This window comes from Monodon monoceros, unplaced genomic scaffold (genome assembly GCF_005190385.1).
Source record: "Monodon monoceros isolate NGI ecotype Baffin Bay Population unplaced genomic scaffold, NGI_Narwhal_1 Super_Scaffold_22, whole genome shotgun sequence".
Classification (NCBI taxonomy): Eukaryota; Metazoa; Chordata; class Mammalia; order Artiodactyla; family Monodontidae; genus Monodon; species Monodon monoceros.
In genome coordinates, this window is record NW_021703779.1 from 85,274,022 (window position 1) to 85,293,300 (window position 19,279).

General features: G+C 41.3%; 1 protein-coding gene across 1 annotated transcript; it reads left to right on the top strand.

Annotated features, from left to right (window-relative positions):
* The first annotated feature begins 6,668 nt into the window (after positions 1 to 6,668).
* Positions 6,669 to 18,103, top strand: TMEM35A (transmembrane protein 35A). The gene is made up of 2 exons (XM_029241137.1): positions 6,669 to 6,902; positions 16,289 to 18,103. The coding sequence occupies exons 1-2, from the start codon at positions 6,783 to 6,785 to the stop codon at positions 16,700 to 16,702; spliced, it is 534 nt and encodes a 177-aa protein (XP_029096970.1). The 5' UTR covers positions 6,669 to 6,782; the 3' UTR covers positions 16,703 to 18,103.
* The last annotated feature ends 1,176 nt before the right edge of the window (positions 18,104 to 19,279 follow it).

Sequence of the window (19,279 nt, forward strand, 5' to 3'; positions counted from 1 at the left end):
ACTCCAGGAAGACCAGACAACTGACTAGAGCCTCCACCCTGGGGGAGTACACAGTGCATAGGCTGCTTTCATAGAATATAATATTTCTGGAAAGAACTGGACATATCCTGAGTTAGGCTCAGTTTCTAACTTAGTCCTGACAGCTATAAAAACCTGCTGCATGTATCATGTGATCTTGGTTCTCCTTTGGAAGTAACCTGAAGGGTTAAAATTGAAGCTCAGTATTTGCTGAGTATAGCTACCTGTCAGTTGGGATTTTGATATAACTCACACATTCAGTCTGAGGCTGCGGAGGGGCTCGATTAGCACCACTTGTGAAGCTGAGGAAAGAGCCATTACCTTGCAAGCTCTCCTTAGAGCTGGTTGTTCACACCTACCTTATAAAGAACACATGTTACCTACAGTAGACAGAGGCACACGTTGAACATAACAATTACCCCACCATAACGTTATTTCTCTTTTCATTTTTTCCACCATGTGCCTTGTAGTTTCCTGAGATACAGCTGAGGCCGCTGAGTTTCAAGGCAGCAGAGTGAGGTGTTCATTAGTGTAGCTGCACACTAGAATCGCTTGGACAGCTTTGTAAAAATACCAGTGCTGGGAACCCCCCCCGACCAATTAAATCAGAATCTCTGCAGATGGGCCCCACTAATATGCATTAAAAACACATTTCCAGGTGATTCTAATGCTAACCAAGTTTAAGGACCAATAATGATCCAAAAATATAGGCTCTGCTATGGGGCAGACTCCACTTCTAGCTCTGCCACTTAGGAAAAGATGGCCTAACCTCTCTGAGCCTCGCTTTCTTCCGTCTGTAAAACCTGGCATAATAATTGAACCCATTGGACTTGTTCCATAGGGCTGTCTGGAGTATTAAATGGGCTGGTGTATATAATGCACTGTAATGATACAGTGCCTAGCACAGAGCGATCTCTCTCTAGATGGTAGCCAGTAATAAAATTAAGGCATCCCACTTCAGTCTACAGAGCAAGTCCTCAGATTGTGACCCTATGGGAGGTGTGGGTGTTGTACCCACTCTTGGGTGGATCTCACAGTCTTTCAATCAGGACTGCTATTACAAGGCAAATGACTCTGCAGAACATCTACTGTACATCACAGCAAACCTCTCCCATAACAAACTGAGGAAATGATGTTTATTTGAATAAGACACAAGTAAATGCAAACCAGAAACAAAGTAACATTAATAGTCTAAGAGAGCAGCCCACAAAATACCTCAAGGGAATAATAGACCACTTGGGGTTCTCAGACCACACTTTGAGAACCACCAAAAGAATGCGGGATGATCTGTGCTATAGCTGGTCACCTCATTAGCAGTTACCCCAGAATTTCCAGGGCATTCAGGGGTCACAATACAAAAAAACAACCCAGTTCTGTTGCCTAGTGTCTCACTAATTTACACATTTATGTTAACTCTTCACTCTCTGCAGGCATGTGAGTTTGTGAACCCTTGGGCAGTCACCATCCAGAGACCTCTACAGTTGAAGCAAAAACCTACAGATATTTAAGTGGTAAGATGTAAGGAATGAGATGGATCAAGAACAGAATTTCTCAGGCCCTAAGAGACAACAAAGAGGGCCACCTCTTTGTAGGAACCAGGTATAGGGTCTCAGCTCAGTTTCAACTTCAAGTTGAAAAATCCAGTATTCTATTTCGCTTCCAGAGCCAGATAAAGAATATCCATCTCAACCAATAGCCAACATCATGATAAATGATAAAATAGAAGTTAGTATAATGTAGTTGTTAACAAAATGAACTTTTGGTTTCAGACCTACCTGGGTTTTATTTTATTCTTTTAAAGATTTTTTTTGATGTGGACCATATTTAAAGTCTTTATTGAATTTGTTACAGTACTGCTTCTGTTTTATATTTTGATATTTTGGCCGCGAGGCATGTGGGATCTTAGCTCACAATCAGGGATCGAAACTGCAACCCCTGCATTAGGAAGGCAAAGTCTTAACCACTGGACCACCAGGGAAGTCCCCCTACCTGGGTTTTAAATGCCAGCCCAGGGACATACAGGCATGTGACTTTGAGTAAGTTACTTAATCGAAGCCTAACAATGATAGTTCCTACTTTTTAGGGTTGCTATAAGGAATGAATGAGATTATGTATGTAAAACACCTAGAATGTCATTTGACACATGGTAAGCCCTCAGTAAATGATAGCTCTTTACTAACTTGCAACAAAAGGCAAATACATCCAAATGCCATGATGTGAGTTACGCTGCCTCTGATGTCAGACACTGCTTTGGTGTACAGGGAGAATTTGAGCAGCGGAAGTGCTTAGTAAGAGAAAACACAAATTAACTTGTCAAGTCCTTCCTCTCTCAATAGGAATAGATTCTTTCATAACAATGATTGTTTCCCAGTAGTAACAAGCATTGGCTTTCATGTTTCTTTTTGTGCTCCAAATCATGGTTCCTTGACATGTGGTAAGTGGGCCTCCATTTGTACTCTTGCCCCAGGCCAGGCAAATGTTAGAAGCTGGCCTGTAGCTAACACAGTAAGATGTGAAAAAGAAAGGAGGCATTAAGTATCGTAAGGGAGACAAAAATCGTCATTATTTGCAGCTGATCCAGTTGTCTATCCAGAAAACACCCAAGGGAATCAATTGAAACACTCATAGATTTAACAAGAGAGTTCAGAAAAGAGTTCAGCAGAGTGGTTGAATACCAATCAATAGTTTTCCTGTAAGTCAGCAACAACAAGTTAGAAGATATAATGGAGAAAAAAAATCCATTCATGATGACAAAAAAATAGCATAAAATCCATAGGAATAATTTTTTAAAAATGTATAGGCTCTACACAAAGAAAACAAGGATATTTGTACATCTCTCAGCAACTGGGATTTGAATAAATGGAAACTGATGCCATATTTCTGGATGGGAAAGCTAAATTTTGTAAGATATCAACTTTTAAAATTAATTACATGTTTAATTCAATCCAGTCAAAATTCAAAGTTATTTTACCTTGATAAAGTGATTCTAAAGTTCACCTAAAACAATAAATAGGGGAGAATGGCAAAGAAATTTTAGAAAAAGAATAATAGTGATGGGAGACTTGGCTTATAAGATATTAACATGTATACATAAGTTATAATATTTAAAACATAGTACTGTCACAAGAATCAACAAACAAATCAGTAGGACTGAACAGAAAGCCTTGAGACTCACCTAGAAGAAGATAAGAACCTGAAATACAATAAAACAAGCATCACAGACCAATGAGGATAGAGTTAGTCAACAATATTAAATGTAAAAAAAGATGAAAGAATAGAACTGCTTTAAGGAAGTATAGGCAAATGTTTAATTTTCAGATTGGGAAGAATTTTCTAAGCATAAAAGCAATGAAAAAATCATAAAAGTGTTGTTAGATTTGACTCCATCAAATTTATTGACAAACACAAACTGGAAAAATATTTAAAACATGATTGATGTCATATAGATCTCTTATGAATCAATCAAAAACCACTAACACTCAAAATAGAAATAGCAAAGGACATAAACAGAAGATATACATACTACAAATAAATATATGAAAAAATGTTGTAACACACAAATAATCCACAAAATACAAAATTCTAAATAATGAAATTAGTGAAGATGAAAAACGCACTGATACTCTCAATGCAGATCTGATGTGGTGATGCATATATATTTCTATACTGCTGATCAGAGGGTAAATTTTTTTCCTGGAAAGCTCTTTAGTAATATGTATCGAGTCTTTTAAATATTCATATCTTCTAAATGAATTAAAGGAGCAGCAGCAGCAAACTGAGGAACAATACAGGTTTAAGTTGAGTACCCCAACAGGTGGCAGCCCTGCTCTGGACTTGGGGAGCTGCTTCCCTGCTGGCTCAGTTTCCTCATTCACGAAATGGAGAGAATTAATAGTACTAATCTCACAATACATGCGTCACTTAGCATAGTATCTGGCATCCTCTAAGTGATAAGTAAATGTTAGCTGTTATTAAATTTGTATACATATGCATATGTATATATGAAAAATTCATAATTTTGACCATTTCACCTTCTAGGAATTTATCTTAAGGAAAAATTCAGGAATTCAGAAAAGACTGATATACAAGGATATGCAGAAGGAAAAACCATGGAAACATCAATATCTAGCAATAGGAGAATAGTTAAATGAATTATAGTATATTCAAGTGATGCTGGAGCATTATACAATCATTTTTAAAAGACTGTGTTTTTGAAGACAGTCTAATGATACAGAAAAATTGCTAACAATGGAAAAAAAAGCAGGGCATAAAACTGACTCTATAGTAGGATTAAATTTCGAAAAATAATTTATATATATTTTGTACATAGGTATTTAAGAAAAAGGTCAATTAAAATATTGACCCATCAAAATATTAAGAATGTTTATCTCTGCACACTGGGATCGAGTTATTTTTTCCTTGTAATATTTATTATTCAGTATTTTATACATTTTTATAATTAATAGAGTTATTCCCATTATCATGTAATTTGAAAGGAAAATAGCATATGTATATTTTGATCATTTGCTTAAGTCTGTGAATGTGCTTCCCTAAGTACTCATTTTACTGCCATATTCAATGTAGGACATTTGGAAAACAAATTATAAAGACAAACATTTCATTTTGGTTTATTCTTTCCAGTCTTTTATGTATGAAGAAATTTTCTCCTCTAACAAATCCTACTCTCTACTATGCAACAAGCCCATTGGGAGCAGGGTCTATGCCTCATTTATCTGTGTATTCCTACAGTGCCTAATTCACTTGTATGCACGTTGTAGTCACTCACTAATTTATAGGTCGAATCATAATAAGAAAAGAGTCTGAAATGCTTCCACTATAAGATATAAATGATTGCTAAATCTTAAAGTGTTACCACTCCCCAGGACATTTGCATTTAAGTCATCAAATTTTTCCCAATCAAGATATATTAGGATCTGGTGCACAACAGGGGTTGTTCTAGGTACTGTAGGGGATATACAGAAGTTGTTCCTCCCCTTTAAATGCTTATAATCTACACTAGTCGTGGAGTGGATTAGGAAGGCAGAAGAAGCAAAAAGAGAACCACATCCATTGAGGTATCATTATGTTAGACACTGTGCTAGGCAATTTACTAACATGGAATTCTTACAACAAACCTTTGAGGCAGAATTTTCATTCACTTTTTTTTTTGCTGTACGCGGGCCTCTCACTGCCGCGGCCTCTCCCGTCGCGGAGCACAGGCTCCGGACGCGCAGGCCCAGCGGCCACGGCCCACGGGCCCAGCCGCTCCGCGGCACGTGGGATCCTCCCGGACCGGGGCACGAACCCGCGTCCCCTGCATCGGCAGGTGGAATCTCCACCACTGCGCCACCAGGGAAGCCCTCATTCACATTTTATAAATGTGGAAATGGAGGCTCAGATAAATGACTTATCCAAGTTCACAGAGTTAGTGGTAGAGCTGGGATTGAAACCCTGGACCTTCAGGGTCTGATGCCAGACTGTTCTCTCTTTCTTAATGAACACTGCCTCTTAAAAAGGTGTGTGTGTGTGTGTGTGTGTGTGTGTGTGTGTGCACGCGCACACTGTGTAATTACAGTGCTCGGCAGTATCAGGTAAGTGCCCTATTTACGATGCAAAATATTATACAGAGAGGCAGTAGAGCAATGGATAAGAACCTGGGCTCTGGAAATGACTGCCCAGGTTTGAATTCTGTCTCTCCACTTACTAGCATATATACTCTTGGGCAAATTACTTAACTTCCCTGTGCCTCAGTGTCCCATCCATAAAATAGGAACTCATATCTAGCTCACAGTGTTGCTGTTAAGATGAAATTAGTTAATACAAGTCAAGGGCAGTGTCTAGCACTTAGTAAATCGTCAATAAATATTGGTTACTATCACAGGAAATCAGAGGAGGGAGAAATCATATCCAGCTGGCAGTGGATCAGGGAAGGCAAAGGAGGTGACATTGAAGAAAAGGCTGAATGCTAATGAAGAGTGATAGAGCAGGGAAAGGGAATGTAGGGGAGGTAGGAAATCTCAGGTTGGATGGGACCATGAGTGGATAGGAGATGAGGGGTGGCAGTGGGAATTACTGGAAGATAAACCTCTGAAGAGAGGCAGAGGTCAAAATGTGGAGGCCCTTAAATGCCAAATTTAAAATTCTGGAGTTAACCACTGGGCAATGGGAGCCATGAAAGGTTTTGGAGGAAGAGGAAGATAAAGCCTTCTTTGGCAGCAATCAAGCTGGACAACTTTGCAGATTTATCCTCGAGTGTTACCAACTGCAGAAACCACCAACTCTGAGGACTAATGTTTTGACTGAGGAAAAGGAAAAGGAGAGAGAAGGGGAGAGGTTGGAAAAGGGGGGTGAATAATTAAAGGACTATACAGATAAAAAGCACTCCTGGTGCGAAGTGATAGAACGGTCTTCCTTAATTCCTCATTGCAGAGGCAGCCCAGGGACTGAACTCGAAGCGTAACCTACCTTTTCCCCCGTTTAAGACTTGAAGTTTCCACCTCAGTTTAGGACTTCATTTAATATCGAGACTGTGCTTTTGGCCAGTGCGGAGCAAGCGTAGGGCATTAGGACCCAGCGATTGTTGTAGTGAGAGAGGTTGAATCTCGGTCTCTCAATTTTTCCCTCGAGCTCCCTCCTCTCCCTTTGTCATTCTAGCTGCCTGCTGCCTCCGCAGCGTCCCTCTAGCTCTCTCTGTGCTAAGTGCCTGCGCCTTAGACAGGGTGCGCAAAGCAGCAGTGTTAGTCGGGACCTGCCTTGGTGACCCCATGGCATCCCCTAGAACCGTAACCGTCGTGGCACTCTCAGTGGCCCTGGGACTCTTCTTTGTTTTCATGGGGACTATCAAGTTGACCCCCAGGCTCAGCAAGGATGCCTACAGTGAGATGGTAAGTGAAGCAAACGGGTGATGAGGAGCGCACCCCCAAGGGATGGCGAGTACCTCTCCCCTTCTTTCCTTCCCGGTCCACGGTCCCAGCCCTTTCACCCCTACCCCCACCCCGGACCCTCCCTTCTCCCCAACAACTTTGCAGCTGGGAAGGAGCAGCTGGATGAGAGCGATTTCATTTGCAGGCTATGCCGGGAGCAACTGTTTTGGAGCCACTGAATGCCAGTTGGGGGAGGGGTTGCCCAGTGAGTACCCCCACCCCCAAGTAAACCGGAGGGCTGAGACCTGCGTAACACCTGTCATTGGCAGGAGCCCTCCCCTCCTTCCAGGACACCCAAAGTCCCGGCAGCCAGTCTGCAAGTCTGAGTCCTTCCCTTGGAGCTAAGAGTTTAGCAAGCTGGAGAGTTTATTTATCTTGCGGAAGAACAAAAGGCAAGGCGGAAAGAGGGGCGGGGAAGGTATTCCTCATCCCTGGCGGAGAGCCGATGGTGTTCCCCTAGCCGCCTGGGCGTGTGTCTATATCCTTGAGACAAAGCCGACTTGACCCAAATAAAGGTCACCGAGAGCCTGCTTCTTCCCCTTCTCTCAAGGGAGAGCTGGATGTTTTGTTTTATTTTGTTTTGTATATGGGCTAATCTGCAAAATCTGCAAAGTCTGCTTTTCCTCTCCTGCAAAATAGTCCTTAATCCCCACCTTGTCTCCCGTGGATGCCCAGGGCCAGGCCCTCTGCAGGTTTTCCCCTCCGCAGAGTTAGAATCACCTGAAGGTGAATGGCCAAAACATCTCCTCTGCAACCTGGGGGCTGGGCTGCTCTCCACAGTTGGGTGTGAAGAGGACTTGTTCCTATGCTGTGGAGTACGAGGTGATGGCAGGGGATGTTTCCAGCACTTCCGCTCTCACTTCTCCCCCTGTCACTTTGCCTCTTCATTTCCCTGCCCCAGCTGAAGAGAACCTGCTTCTCATTGCTTTTGCCAGGCTGCCAGTAATGGGAGGGAGCCCATTAATGGGTTCTCAAGGTCAAGAAGGAAAAGAGCTTAGGGGAGGAACAGGAGGGAGAGAGAAGAAAGACAAGAGGGATTCCCCATTAGGGCTAACGCAAGGAATAGACCCACACGTTGACAGTTAACAGGAATAAATAGCTCTCCTGGAGCTCACTGCGGAGCCTTCCAGAGCCCCTCAACGTGAGCTGCAAGTGGATGGAGTCTGGCAAATTGTAGACGCTCAGAAATGTTTGCACGTAGCTCTGGCTTCTGTCTCAGGGTTTGAGCTGGTGTTTCCCATGTCTCTCTCACCACAGGATCACCTTGGCGTCGGGGAGGGTGGCTGGGACTCAGGGGCCAAGGTCTAGCCCCAGTTGCAAATCCTAATGTGTTTCTCCTTCCCCCTTTCCCTCCTCCCAGAACATTTGACCAGATGGAATTGAAATCAGGTCAAAATGAGTATCCAAAGCAGCCTGCATTGGGAAGGGGAGGGGAAGTGGGGTAGCAGAAGCCACCAAAGGCAGAGGGAAAGGGTGGAGGGGAATTGCCACTATATTTTTGTCTTGGCAGCAGTAGTTTGGCATTAGATTATAAATAAATGCATATGCTCTTGCTTTTCTTTCCTTTTCATATATGCATACATTTATATGTTTATGTGTGTGTGCCTTGGATATATTTAAGCTTTCCCTTGCCTTAGGGACATAGTACCCTTCTTCAGTATACTGTCTCCCTATATCCTGCTCAGCTGCTTTAGAGGCCTCCCAAGCTGCACCCTAAGTACAGTGTTAGGTTTTGCAGGCAATCCAACTAAGATGGAGTCACCGGGAAGCTTCCTATCAGCTTGGCAGGAGCTCATGAGGAGGACCAGCCACAAATGGGTTTGCAGTAGGTTTCTTCCTAGGGCGTGGAGCTGTCTATTACAGTTTAATGAAAGGCAGAAGAAATATATGAAGATTCCATATCATACAAAGGAACATATTTAAATAGGTATAATCTAATACAGCAGTACAGAACCATTGTGTGTGTGTATGTATGCACAATTCCGTGCTTCTGTGCTCGGGGGCATCTGGAGGCAATGGAAGAACTATATCTAGCTGGGAGGTAAACTTCACAGTAGCATGGAGCTTGAGGAGGATTTTCAGACCGCCGTTTTCCAGGGTCCCCTCCTGCATTGAGCATTGGGCCCCAGGCTAGAGATGGCCTTCTGGCATAGGGCCCACTGCATAGTGCCTGGGCCGGCCCAGCTTTATTGTTGAATCCATAGGGAGTGGAGTGGGGACAATTCAGTTCTAGTACAAAGAAGTTGCTCAGTTTATATTTGTTGAGTGGCTGGGTGAATGAATGAGTCATTGTAGCATTGTCTTGGCTTGTCACCACCCTTCAGATTTCTCTGGTTGGCTCTTGATGATGCAGTTCAGAAGCCATTTATTGCCCAACCAGAGATCAGCTGGGATGACTCTCTGGGATTTTCTGTTTTGCATTTAGGAGTGATTCCTCTGCATTGATGGAGTTAGTCATGTATTGACTGCAGTGGCTTTTTGTATAAAATCTCAAGGTGTTGTTGTTGCTCTTGTTGTTTATTCTTTAAAACATCTCTGTGAGGTAGATTTATTTTTTAAAGTTATGCTTATTTTACTGATGGATAAACTGAAACAGAGCCAGTTTAATGACTTATCCAAGATCCTAGGGTAAGCTGCTGTTGGAGCAGAGATTAGAAACCAAGTCTGTGACTCAGTATTCCCAGTAGAGGAGTCATTAATGGTTACAACTGCTTTTTTGGATGTCAGAACTTACAACGGATTCTTGAAAATATCTGGCACATTTTTTCTCCTTTTTTGGTACCAGTTTAACTGCCCCAATCCCATATTTTGGGGTTTCATTTTACTTCGAAACAAATTTTTCAAATTTAGAGTTTTTTTTTTTTTTTTTGCTTTTCTGTCAACTATTTTTTCTTGTTCTAAAGCCATTAGTGTTATGCTTAGGTATTATCCCCTGCATAGAAAATCACTGCTAAAAACCAGACAGACAAATGACTATGAACTTCTTTCCTGTCTCTACTGGAGAAGCCAGGAAAGGTTAGTGGAAGGAGTACAGACTTTGAGTCATGTAGGTTTGGGTTCAAGACCTGACACTCTTAGTGTCTGTCTCAGTTTCCTCACCTGTAAAATGAGGATAACAACCTACCACAGGAAGTTGTTGTAAATATTAACTGAGATTACATATGGAAGCATCTAGTACAGTGTATGAATATGGTAGGTGTTCAAGAAATGCTCTGGGTTGAGGTGATGATAATTGATTGTTTTACGCAGTGGTTTCCTGACTAATTCAAATGGCCAGTTTAAGGGATTGAAATCAGGCATGTAAAAGAGCAAGATGCTATTTCCTTATGCCATGGTGAACAGACCTCTATGCAGTCAGCTAATATAGAAAACTCCACACTTGCTGCTGGGTAATACACAGTGGATCCCATGCAGAATTTCCGGATGCCCCTCTTGAATAGCCTGTTTGGTATGTGTCACTCCATACCTCCTCCCAATTTAGCAAGTGTCATTATAGAGTACTCTAAATCCCACGTGAATTCAACACGACTGACCACTCCCCTGACTAAATGCCTTCATTAATTCACTTGAAATTGTGAGACAGCACTTACAAATGCTGCTAAGCAGTTTAACATATGAATGGTTGACTTGCTCTAAATTTGGTATTCAGCTCTTTGTGACAGTGGTTCTATCTTGTAAGCACAAAGGGCCACAAATGGAATGGTAAGAAAACACCACAAATCCTGTCACATTGAAGCTAAAGGATTTTGACCATGAGGAAGAGAGGGCAAGTCTCTGACAGGGCAGGTCTCTGCCACTTCTTTGCATCCCCTTATAGGGAAGGTTTGTTGTTGATTTGGATGATTTGCTTATTTATAGTTAAATGCCCTCTGGTATTTCCCCAGGGTTTGTGTAGCCCTAGGAAAATACTCCAGATAGGTTTGGGCAGTTTATTTAATGTCCATAGGTGATCTTTTATACTTCCAATCACACTATTTAATTGCTTTCCAACTACGTAATAGTTGGAATGATAAGGTAATAATACTAAGATAATAATAATAAGATAGTAATTTACTGATGCTTAGACTGTTCTCTGAGGTGGTACAGTACGTTTATTCCCTCAGAGAGGCAACTGACCCTGAGATGTGAAATGACTTTGCTTAGTTCACACAGCTAGCCATCCTAAGCTAAACTACATTGACATTTGTGCCAGGGAGCTTATAGCCTCTCAATGGCCAACAGCTGTGCTTGTTTCAGAGCGACTTTTGACTGACAGTGGAAGTCAGACCCTTCTCCCCTTAGATGCAATCTGGGAGGGATCCACCTTGGTTAGTAGGACCAGGTTTGCCAGCTTCCTTTTTAGGTGGGCATTATATGACAGTGGAAGGTAGAACTGCTTAAAAGGTGTTTTTCATTCACATGGATATTTGGCAATTAAACATGTGATGGTTTATTATTGCATTTAAGAAATGATCTATGATTCACATATGGCTATTTTTCCTACAGAGATTCAGGAAAATCATACTTGAAACAGTAAATTTTGCAGCACTTATGTAGCCTTTACGATCTAAGATATCAACCAGGCTGAGATTTTTAGCCAAAATATATTTTTGTCAGTGTCCTCTTTTGCTTTCATATAGTTTTTTCCCTGTAAATTGTATTGAAGTATAACATACATACTGAAATGTGCACCTAAGTGTATACAGCTTCAGGAATTTTCAGAATCCCCCTGTGTAACCAGCACCCATATCAAGAAGCAGAACATGACCAGCATCCTAGAAACCTCCCTCCTGGCCCCTTCCGATTACTACCTCCCCAAGGGTAAATCCCAACTCCAACAATATAAGTTAGTTTCACCTGTCTTTGAACTTTATATAAATGGAATTATACAGTATATTAGCTAATTTTTTTTTCTTTTACCTAACTAGCATAAGTGAACTAAAGTAAACCAGTTGTGAGCTGCTCAAGTTTAATGTAATTAATATGAGATCATGGCCCCTGGGGTGTTGTGAAGAATAAATGATAAAAAGAAAAAAGGTATAACTAAAGAAAGGCTCCATATGCTTTTGACTCATGTCTGAATCATACAGTCTCATACTATAAAAACGGACCTGCTTGAATCATTGCTATTATCATTAAAATAATTACTGTGGCTTGCAAACATATGGATTTCTAATTGTGTGGTTCATTAATGATAAAATATGTGTGTGTGGCCCTTGGTTGATGCTATGACGTTATGATTCTTTGACCAAATCTCCAAAATGCTCATTTAATTTACAAAAGGGGAAACTGAGGTAATAAAATACTTAGTAATTTTCTGCAAGCAATTTAGGGGCAAAACTAAAATTGGAATTTAGCTTGTCTTAGCCCAAGAATATTGCTAGATGACTGCCTTTGATTAAAGGGGTTTGAAACATTTGACTAAACCCTTCTGTCTCCTGCTTCCTTCCCCTATAAGGAAACTATGGTTTCAGGGTCTGGGTCATGGCAATGAAAAAGAAACAGACATAACAAAGTGAGCTTCCAGAGCCTTTTGGGAGAGTGACTCAGTCAACTCCCTTATTCTTACTGTCAGAACAATTAAAGTCGTTAGAGATCTAATTACTATAGACTTAAGACACATGACCCTTCTGTTGTTGGAATTGAGGTGGCCCAGACCAAGTATTGTTGCTACTGGCAATAGTAGGATACTTTTGATGTCTCTATCCTACTCCACAGGAGAAAGAACAAAGGGCTTCCTAGACTGTCAAAACCTCATCCAAGCTTAGTCCCATCTCTAACAAGTTAAACATTCCCTGTCTGGAGTCATGGAGAATAGATGCTATCTGTACCTACTCAGCTTTGAACTAAAGATTTGATGAAATGGCTTATCCACATGCAGTTTCCTCTTGAGAAAAGAAGGAAAGAGGCAACTGCTGCATAAAAATATCTACAGCTGCAGTTTAAGAGGTTAGATAAACAACTGAAAAAGTAATATGTAGTTAGAGCAAATGCAGAGAACAATGATCACTGAAGTCATAGGAACTTGATTTAGAGACCTGAAATTTGGCCTACAGATTTCACTATAGTATAGATAAAAATATATTCCTAAATGATGGGTGGTTAGCCCTAGGCAAAAAAGGAATGTTTCCAGAAGCCATTCAGTCAGCATCTGGAAATCTTGGCTGTGCACTGGCTGTAAGAAGCTCATCCTGCTTCCTGTGTTCATTATGTCAGAAGGTTACACTTAGGATTTAGGAACTGCCTCTTGGGGAGCTTTGTGTTGCTAATTTTAAAAGGTCCTAGCTTAAAAGTGTTAAGGAAAACTCTTGGGTCTAGATTTCTTTCCCTTATGTCCCCCTGCTACCATCACCAGAGTGTTGAGGGAGAGAGAGTGGGCAGGTGACATCTAGGTTAATAGAGGAAACTGCCAGATGCCCTAATCCTCGGCTCAGCTCTGCTCCACATGGATCTAGCTCAGTTCAGCCCAGGGTTTTACTCTGCCTACTGGTCAACCTCTCTCCTAATTTCTCTCTGAAAATCCCTGATTTAACCTAAAATGGGAAGAGGGAGGAAGAACGGCTGATACTTTGTGTTTCACTATATGCTCAGGAACAGGTTAGGGACTAGAGGTGAATAAAGGTAAATAAAGACAGGATCTGACAGGGCTAGGATTCGGAAGAGGTGTGAGGCAGTGTTCTGCAAGTGCAGAATCAGATCCTGCCTCTATTTAAAGTTGTGATATTTTATTTGTTGTGGATATTATTTACCTTATCAATGAGTGTTTTGGTGCCTTCTTAAATTTTACACTCAGGGGACATAGGCTTACTTTATCTTAGTCCCAGCCCTGCTCAGGAAAATGAGGCTCAGAGAGGGCAAATAATTTGCCTAGGGACATCAACTAGAAAATGACAGATATGGGATTTGAAGCCAAGCCTGTTTGAATCCAAATCCATTCTTTTTTTTTTACTAAACCACTGGTCTTGAAACAGTACTCATAAAGGACTATCTTGTGCTACTCATGATAATTAATCCATGAAATAAAGGTGCATTCACTAGAGAAATGACTTAACATTTGTTCCAAACTAGAGCGTGTGAACACTATTCTAAGCACCAGATGCTCCTGACAGGTCAGCTTGGCTTTCTGCCTGATTCTTGTAATACTTGTCTTGCATCTGGTGCTTTTAACTATTCTCTTCTTAAAATTTTTGGCCCCTATGACCCCATCTCTCCTGGTTTTCCTCCTACTTTTCTGACCACACTTGCTTCTGTTTATTTTGTGGATTCTCTTCCTCCTCCCATTTTTAAATGTCTGTCACACATTTTCCCACTGTATACATTCTACCTGGGCATACTGATAACTGTCAATTCTGTATCTTTACCCCAGACCTCTATTATTGAGCTGCCTACTAGACATCTCCACTTAGGTGTCTTAGAGATACTTCAACTAAAAAACTCCAAATTGAGTTCCTCATTCCTTCCTGCCCCATCCCCCTCTTCTTCTGGATGCATTCTTGACTTCTCCGTTTCCCTCAGTGTCCACATCCAATGAGACATCAATTCCTGTTGATTGTGCATTCAAAGTATCCTTGAGTCTCTCCCCTTCCCTCTATCCTTACTGTCATTACTCTAGTCCAGTTCTCTCACCTGATCTCCTGGCTTCCAGGCATACCCCTTCCAATCCATCCTCCATGCTACTTCCAGAGGGACCTTCCTTAAAAGCAAATTATGTTGTTCCCCTGGCTTATAGGATAAAGTCCAGCTCCACAACGTAACAGTCCATGATCTGATTCATATCTGTCTTCTCTGTCTCACCCTTTCCCCCTTCCTCCCCCAACCTATGCTGAGCTGGGGCAGTGTTCGAAACACACCAGTCTATTTTGTGCTTCAGGGCCTTTGCTCATCCAGCTTCCTCTGCCCTCGATGCCCTTCCCTTATTGATCTTGCAAACATCTGCTCTTCTTTTAAGATTCCACTCTAGCTTTTCTCAGTCCCCATCTAGGGAGATTTGACCACTCTGGTGTGCCTCCACGGTACCTACTACATAGTTTATTTCAGCACCCATAACACTTTATTGCACTTATGTACTTCCATAGCTTTTCTTCTCATAAACTCAAACTTCAGGAAGGCAGGGCTTTTGAATGATTGATGTCTGTATCCGGAGTACTGAGTACAATGCCTAGCACAGGAGGCACTTAATAAATATTGAATGAATTAACGGATACTTCATGAAAACAAAGTAGTGGGCAAAACCAGAAAGACACTTGATAAAATCTCATCAATTTACTACAAAATGAGGATTGGGTCAATCTGAATAGTGAAAAATATGATTATCTATTACTCTAAGGTCAGTATAATTCTATTACTTTGTAGTATATCCAGTGCCTCCCTTCTCTGTTCCATGATACCTGCCTTTGGGCTACAATTAGACCTTATACAGTACTCTATTATATACCACTAACCATGCTGCTTTATAATGTTGTTTATGCATCTGTTTCCCCCCACTACACTGAGAGCTTCTTGACCCTATCATATTCATCTCTATATCTCCATCACATAATCCATAATAGGTATTCAATAAATGTTTATTGAATTAAAATTAATGAACTTGAACCAGGCTAATCAAAGTAGTGTCTTGTAAAATCCTAGGGATTTATCTCAATGATCATAAGAACGATTTTTGTCTTACCATATTTTAAAGATATATAAGGGGCTAACATTTGCATACATTTAAATTTTTCTGTTTGCTTAGCACACACTTTTTTTATTTTTAAAGATTCCACAAATGTAAACTCCAACTCAGCTCTTTTTTGAATTAACACAGATTCCAAATTAGGGAAGTCCAAATTAGTGAGGCTTTACCGCCTTGTCTCATTTTTGTTGGTATTCATATGCATCTGGGTTTGGACAAGGTAGGCACTAGAAAATGTGGATATGGCTAATCAGTACCAGCTTTTATGGGCCCAGTGAATTTTCTTTTAAATTCTTAATGTTGTTTATGATTTATGATCAGAAAAAAATTTTTTTAATAAAAGGTGCTTCCACTGCAGGGGGCATGGGTTTGATTCCTGACTGGGGAACTAAGATCCCGCATCCTGCCCACATGGTGTGGGCCCCCCCCCCAAAAAATTTTTTTTAAACTATAAAGCCAAATTCTCTTACCTTTGGTGCTGTTACTAAGGTTTAAATCACAGGGATCTTAACAGATTGCTTGCTTTTTTCCTTAATTACAAGGCTTTTATTTAGGGGGCACAGTAAAAAAAGAATATGACACGCTTGGCTGGTGTGGAAAGGGAATGGTGGGGAAGAAGGACCTTGCTTGTGTTTTCTTCATTCTAATGTTAAAACCATGGTTAATGCAGCGATTTCCTTATGGTATTCCACTCTAGAAACGTGCTTACAAGAGCTATGTCCGAGCCCTCCCTCTGCTGAAGAAAATGGGGATCAATTCCATTCTCCTCCGCAAAAGCATTGGTGCTCTTGAGGTGGCCTGTGGCATTGTCATGACCCTTGTGCCTGGGCGTCCCAAAGATGTGGCCAACTTCTTCCTACTTTTGCTGGTGTTGGCTGTGCTCTTCTTCCACCAGCTAGTCGGTGATCCTCTCAAACGCTACGCCCATGCCCTGGTGTTCGGCATCCTGCTCACCTGCCGCCTACTGATTGCCCGAAAGCCCGAAGACCGGTCCTCTGAGAAGAAATCCTCGCTGCCAGGGAATGCGGGGAGTACCGGCAATGCGGGAAATACCGAGGAGCAGCCGTCCTTATATGAGAAGGCCCCTCAGGGCAAAATGAAATTGTCGTAGGAAAGCGGAAGTGCAAAAAAGTGGACCTTCCAGGCAGTTGCCTCCATGACACCCAGGAAGATGTCAGTGTGTGTTTTTCATTTGATTTATTTATCTTGGGGGAAAAGGGACAAATATAACCTACAAATTAATGGCCCTATTGGCTTGTGTACACCTATACCCTAAAATGACCTCCCCACATAGATGTATGTGCACCACCTTTAATCACTCTGGGGCAACTCTCACATCTTGCTGCATGTACATGTATATGGCTAACTATTGAAGTGTATTTGTGAGATGGACTCCAGCAAGCATGTGACTGTGAGATTAAGTGTGGGAAAATGTTACTTACTGTGTGTGTGTGTGTTTGCGTGTTTGCACACACGTGCGAAGGAGAAGGCTCTGATCTTGAACTAATCCTGCATAGGTATCCTTCCCTTTTTCGGCTGATTCTAGTGAAGGCAGAATAAAATAAATCTCCTATAAAGAGAATGCTACTTACTTCTTGGTATAAAACAAGCTATGTATTCCCATGGGATGGAGGAATCCCTCACTAGATTAAGCTGAAAACTTAAACCTACCACTTTAGGAAAAATTTCCTTCAATTTGAGACACTGAGTTACATGTAAAATGAATTAACTTCTACTTTAACAGTTGTTTAAATTGTAAATACTCCATACTGAGTTTAATTAAAATAAGGGAAATGTGCAGTCAATAGATAATCTAATTCTTCAAGTGATAAAATTGGAAGTTTCACCTTGCCTTTGTTGGAGCCCAACCTACTAAGCTCCTTTACTCACACTTGGAAACTGAAACAGTAAACTTTATATCGGACATCTTTTTTGGATTTTCTTAAGCCAAACGCTGCCTCACTTCCACTATTCTCAGCAGCTAACCAGGATTTGGCAGCTGCTCCACTGTTGTGGTTGAGGGAGCGAGGATTAGTCCCGTTAGAGGTCTGTGAATCTCAAACTAGCTGTTCTCTTAAATCATCTGAAATTTGACAGAGGAGCCGTATCCAGTGTTTCTCTGCCAAACAGATTCACTATTCCTATTGAATTTTCACTGAGCTTTGCTAGTGTAAGCAGAGATCCTAGTTACCCCCACAGCTGTCTCCTCTACACCTCTTTATCATTCCAGTGAGTTGAGTTTAGCTGGGGGAAGGACATTTGATATAGGTTAGTTGGATTGAGCAGTATGAAAATTTGCTTTCTTCATTACGTACTGCTGCTTCTCCTTGTTAGATGTGCTTTGATGGTTTTAATATTATTGTGCCAGGGATAGGGAAAGGGGTGGGAGTGTTGTGTGGGGGGGGAGTACAAATTATTGTATTTTCTTCGATATCATTGTTCTTGTTGATTGATACCTCTGTCTTATTTCTCTCATTCTTTCAAAATAAAATTTTTTGAAGTTTGGAGGAAATGGTCTGGACAAATAATGAAAATCTGGAAAGAAAGGGTCATGTCATGAGATTCAGGTTGTCTTAGTTTTGAGTGGATGAGGGAGGAGAATAAAGAGAAGGGGGAGTACAATAACTTAATATACTAATGAGGTTACTAACTTTCCAATCTCATTTAAGTTTCCTCACACTTCTGTGATGTCAGCACATAAGACAGAAAGCCACAAAATTAGATCTCAATACAGTTCCCAGGTTTGGGGAGTTCTGCTTTATTAGGTGATGCCAAGGGAAGGTAGAAGAATGATTTCAGAAATAATTGCAGGTATATTAAGTAAAGATGAACCAGTGTCTCACTATATATGCATCCACAAACTGGCACAAATTCCAGTGCCACAGACTTGTCACATTAGGCAAGTTATTTTACCACTTAGCATCCCAATTTCATTTACAAAAATAAGGGGATTGAAGGCTTAAAATTCTTTCCAATTTACATTTGAGTATGAAATGATTATTAAAAAATGACTCGAGAAATTTTCAGTTTTACTAGATAGGAAGATCAGCTATCGTAGTAAATATTGAACACTCAGTTCTCATGCATGATTAAATATGATTTCTTGAAGGTACTTTGAAAACAATGTAAGATGTGGTAATCATTTTTTGCTGTAGTCTTTCCCAACTATATCAACTTAGTCTGATTCTTCATCTCTCCCCAAGATTGCAAAGTTTCCTCCCACACTTTTTTTTTTTTTTTTTTGCGGTACGCGGGCCTCTCACTGTTGTGGCCTCTCCCGTTGCGGAGCACAGGCTCCGGACGCGCAGGCTCAGCTGCCGTGGCTCATGGGCCCAGCCGCTCCGCGGCATGTGGGATCTTCCCGGACCGGGGCACGAAGCCATGTCCCCTGCATTGGCAGGATTCTCAACCACTGCGCCACCAGGGAAGCCCCCTCCCACACTTTTGCCTATAGTTTATGGGTATATTTTGGCCTCAGAAAAATCAGTGAGAGTCATTAAATTTTTATCTTTCTTCCCCAGTTCCTACTCTAGTAAGAGACTAAACTAGGGACTAAGTTCAGGTCTCAGACTAGGCCCTTGCTGCTGTTTTAGCCAGTTTCTTTAAGGTCCATCGATTCCTCAAAGTTAGGAATCTTTACTTGTTGACTGGCCGGCTACCTACAAGATGCCACATCTGGCTCAGGACA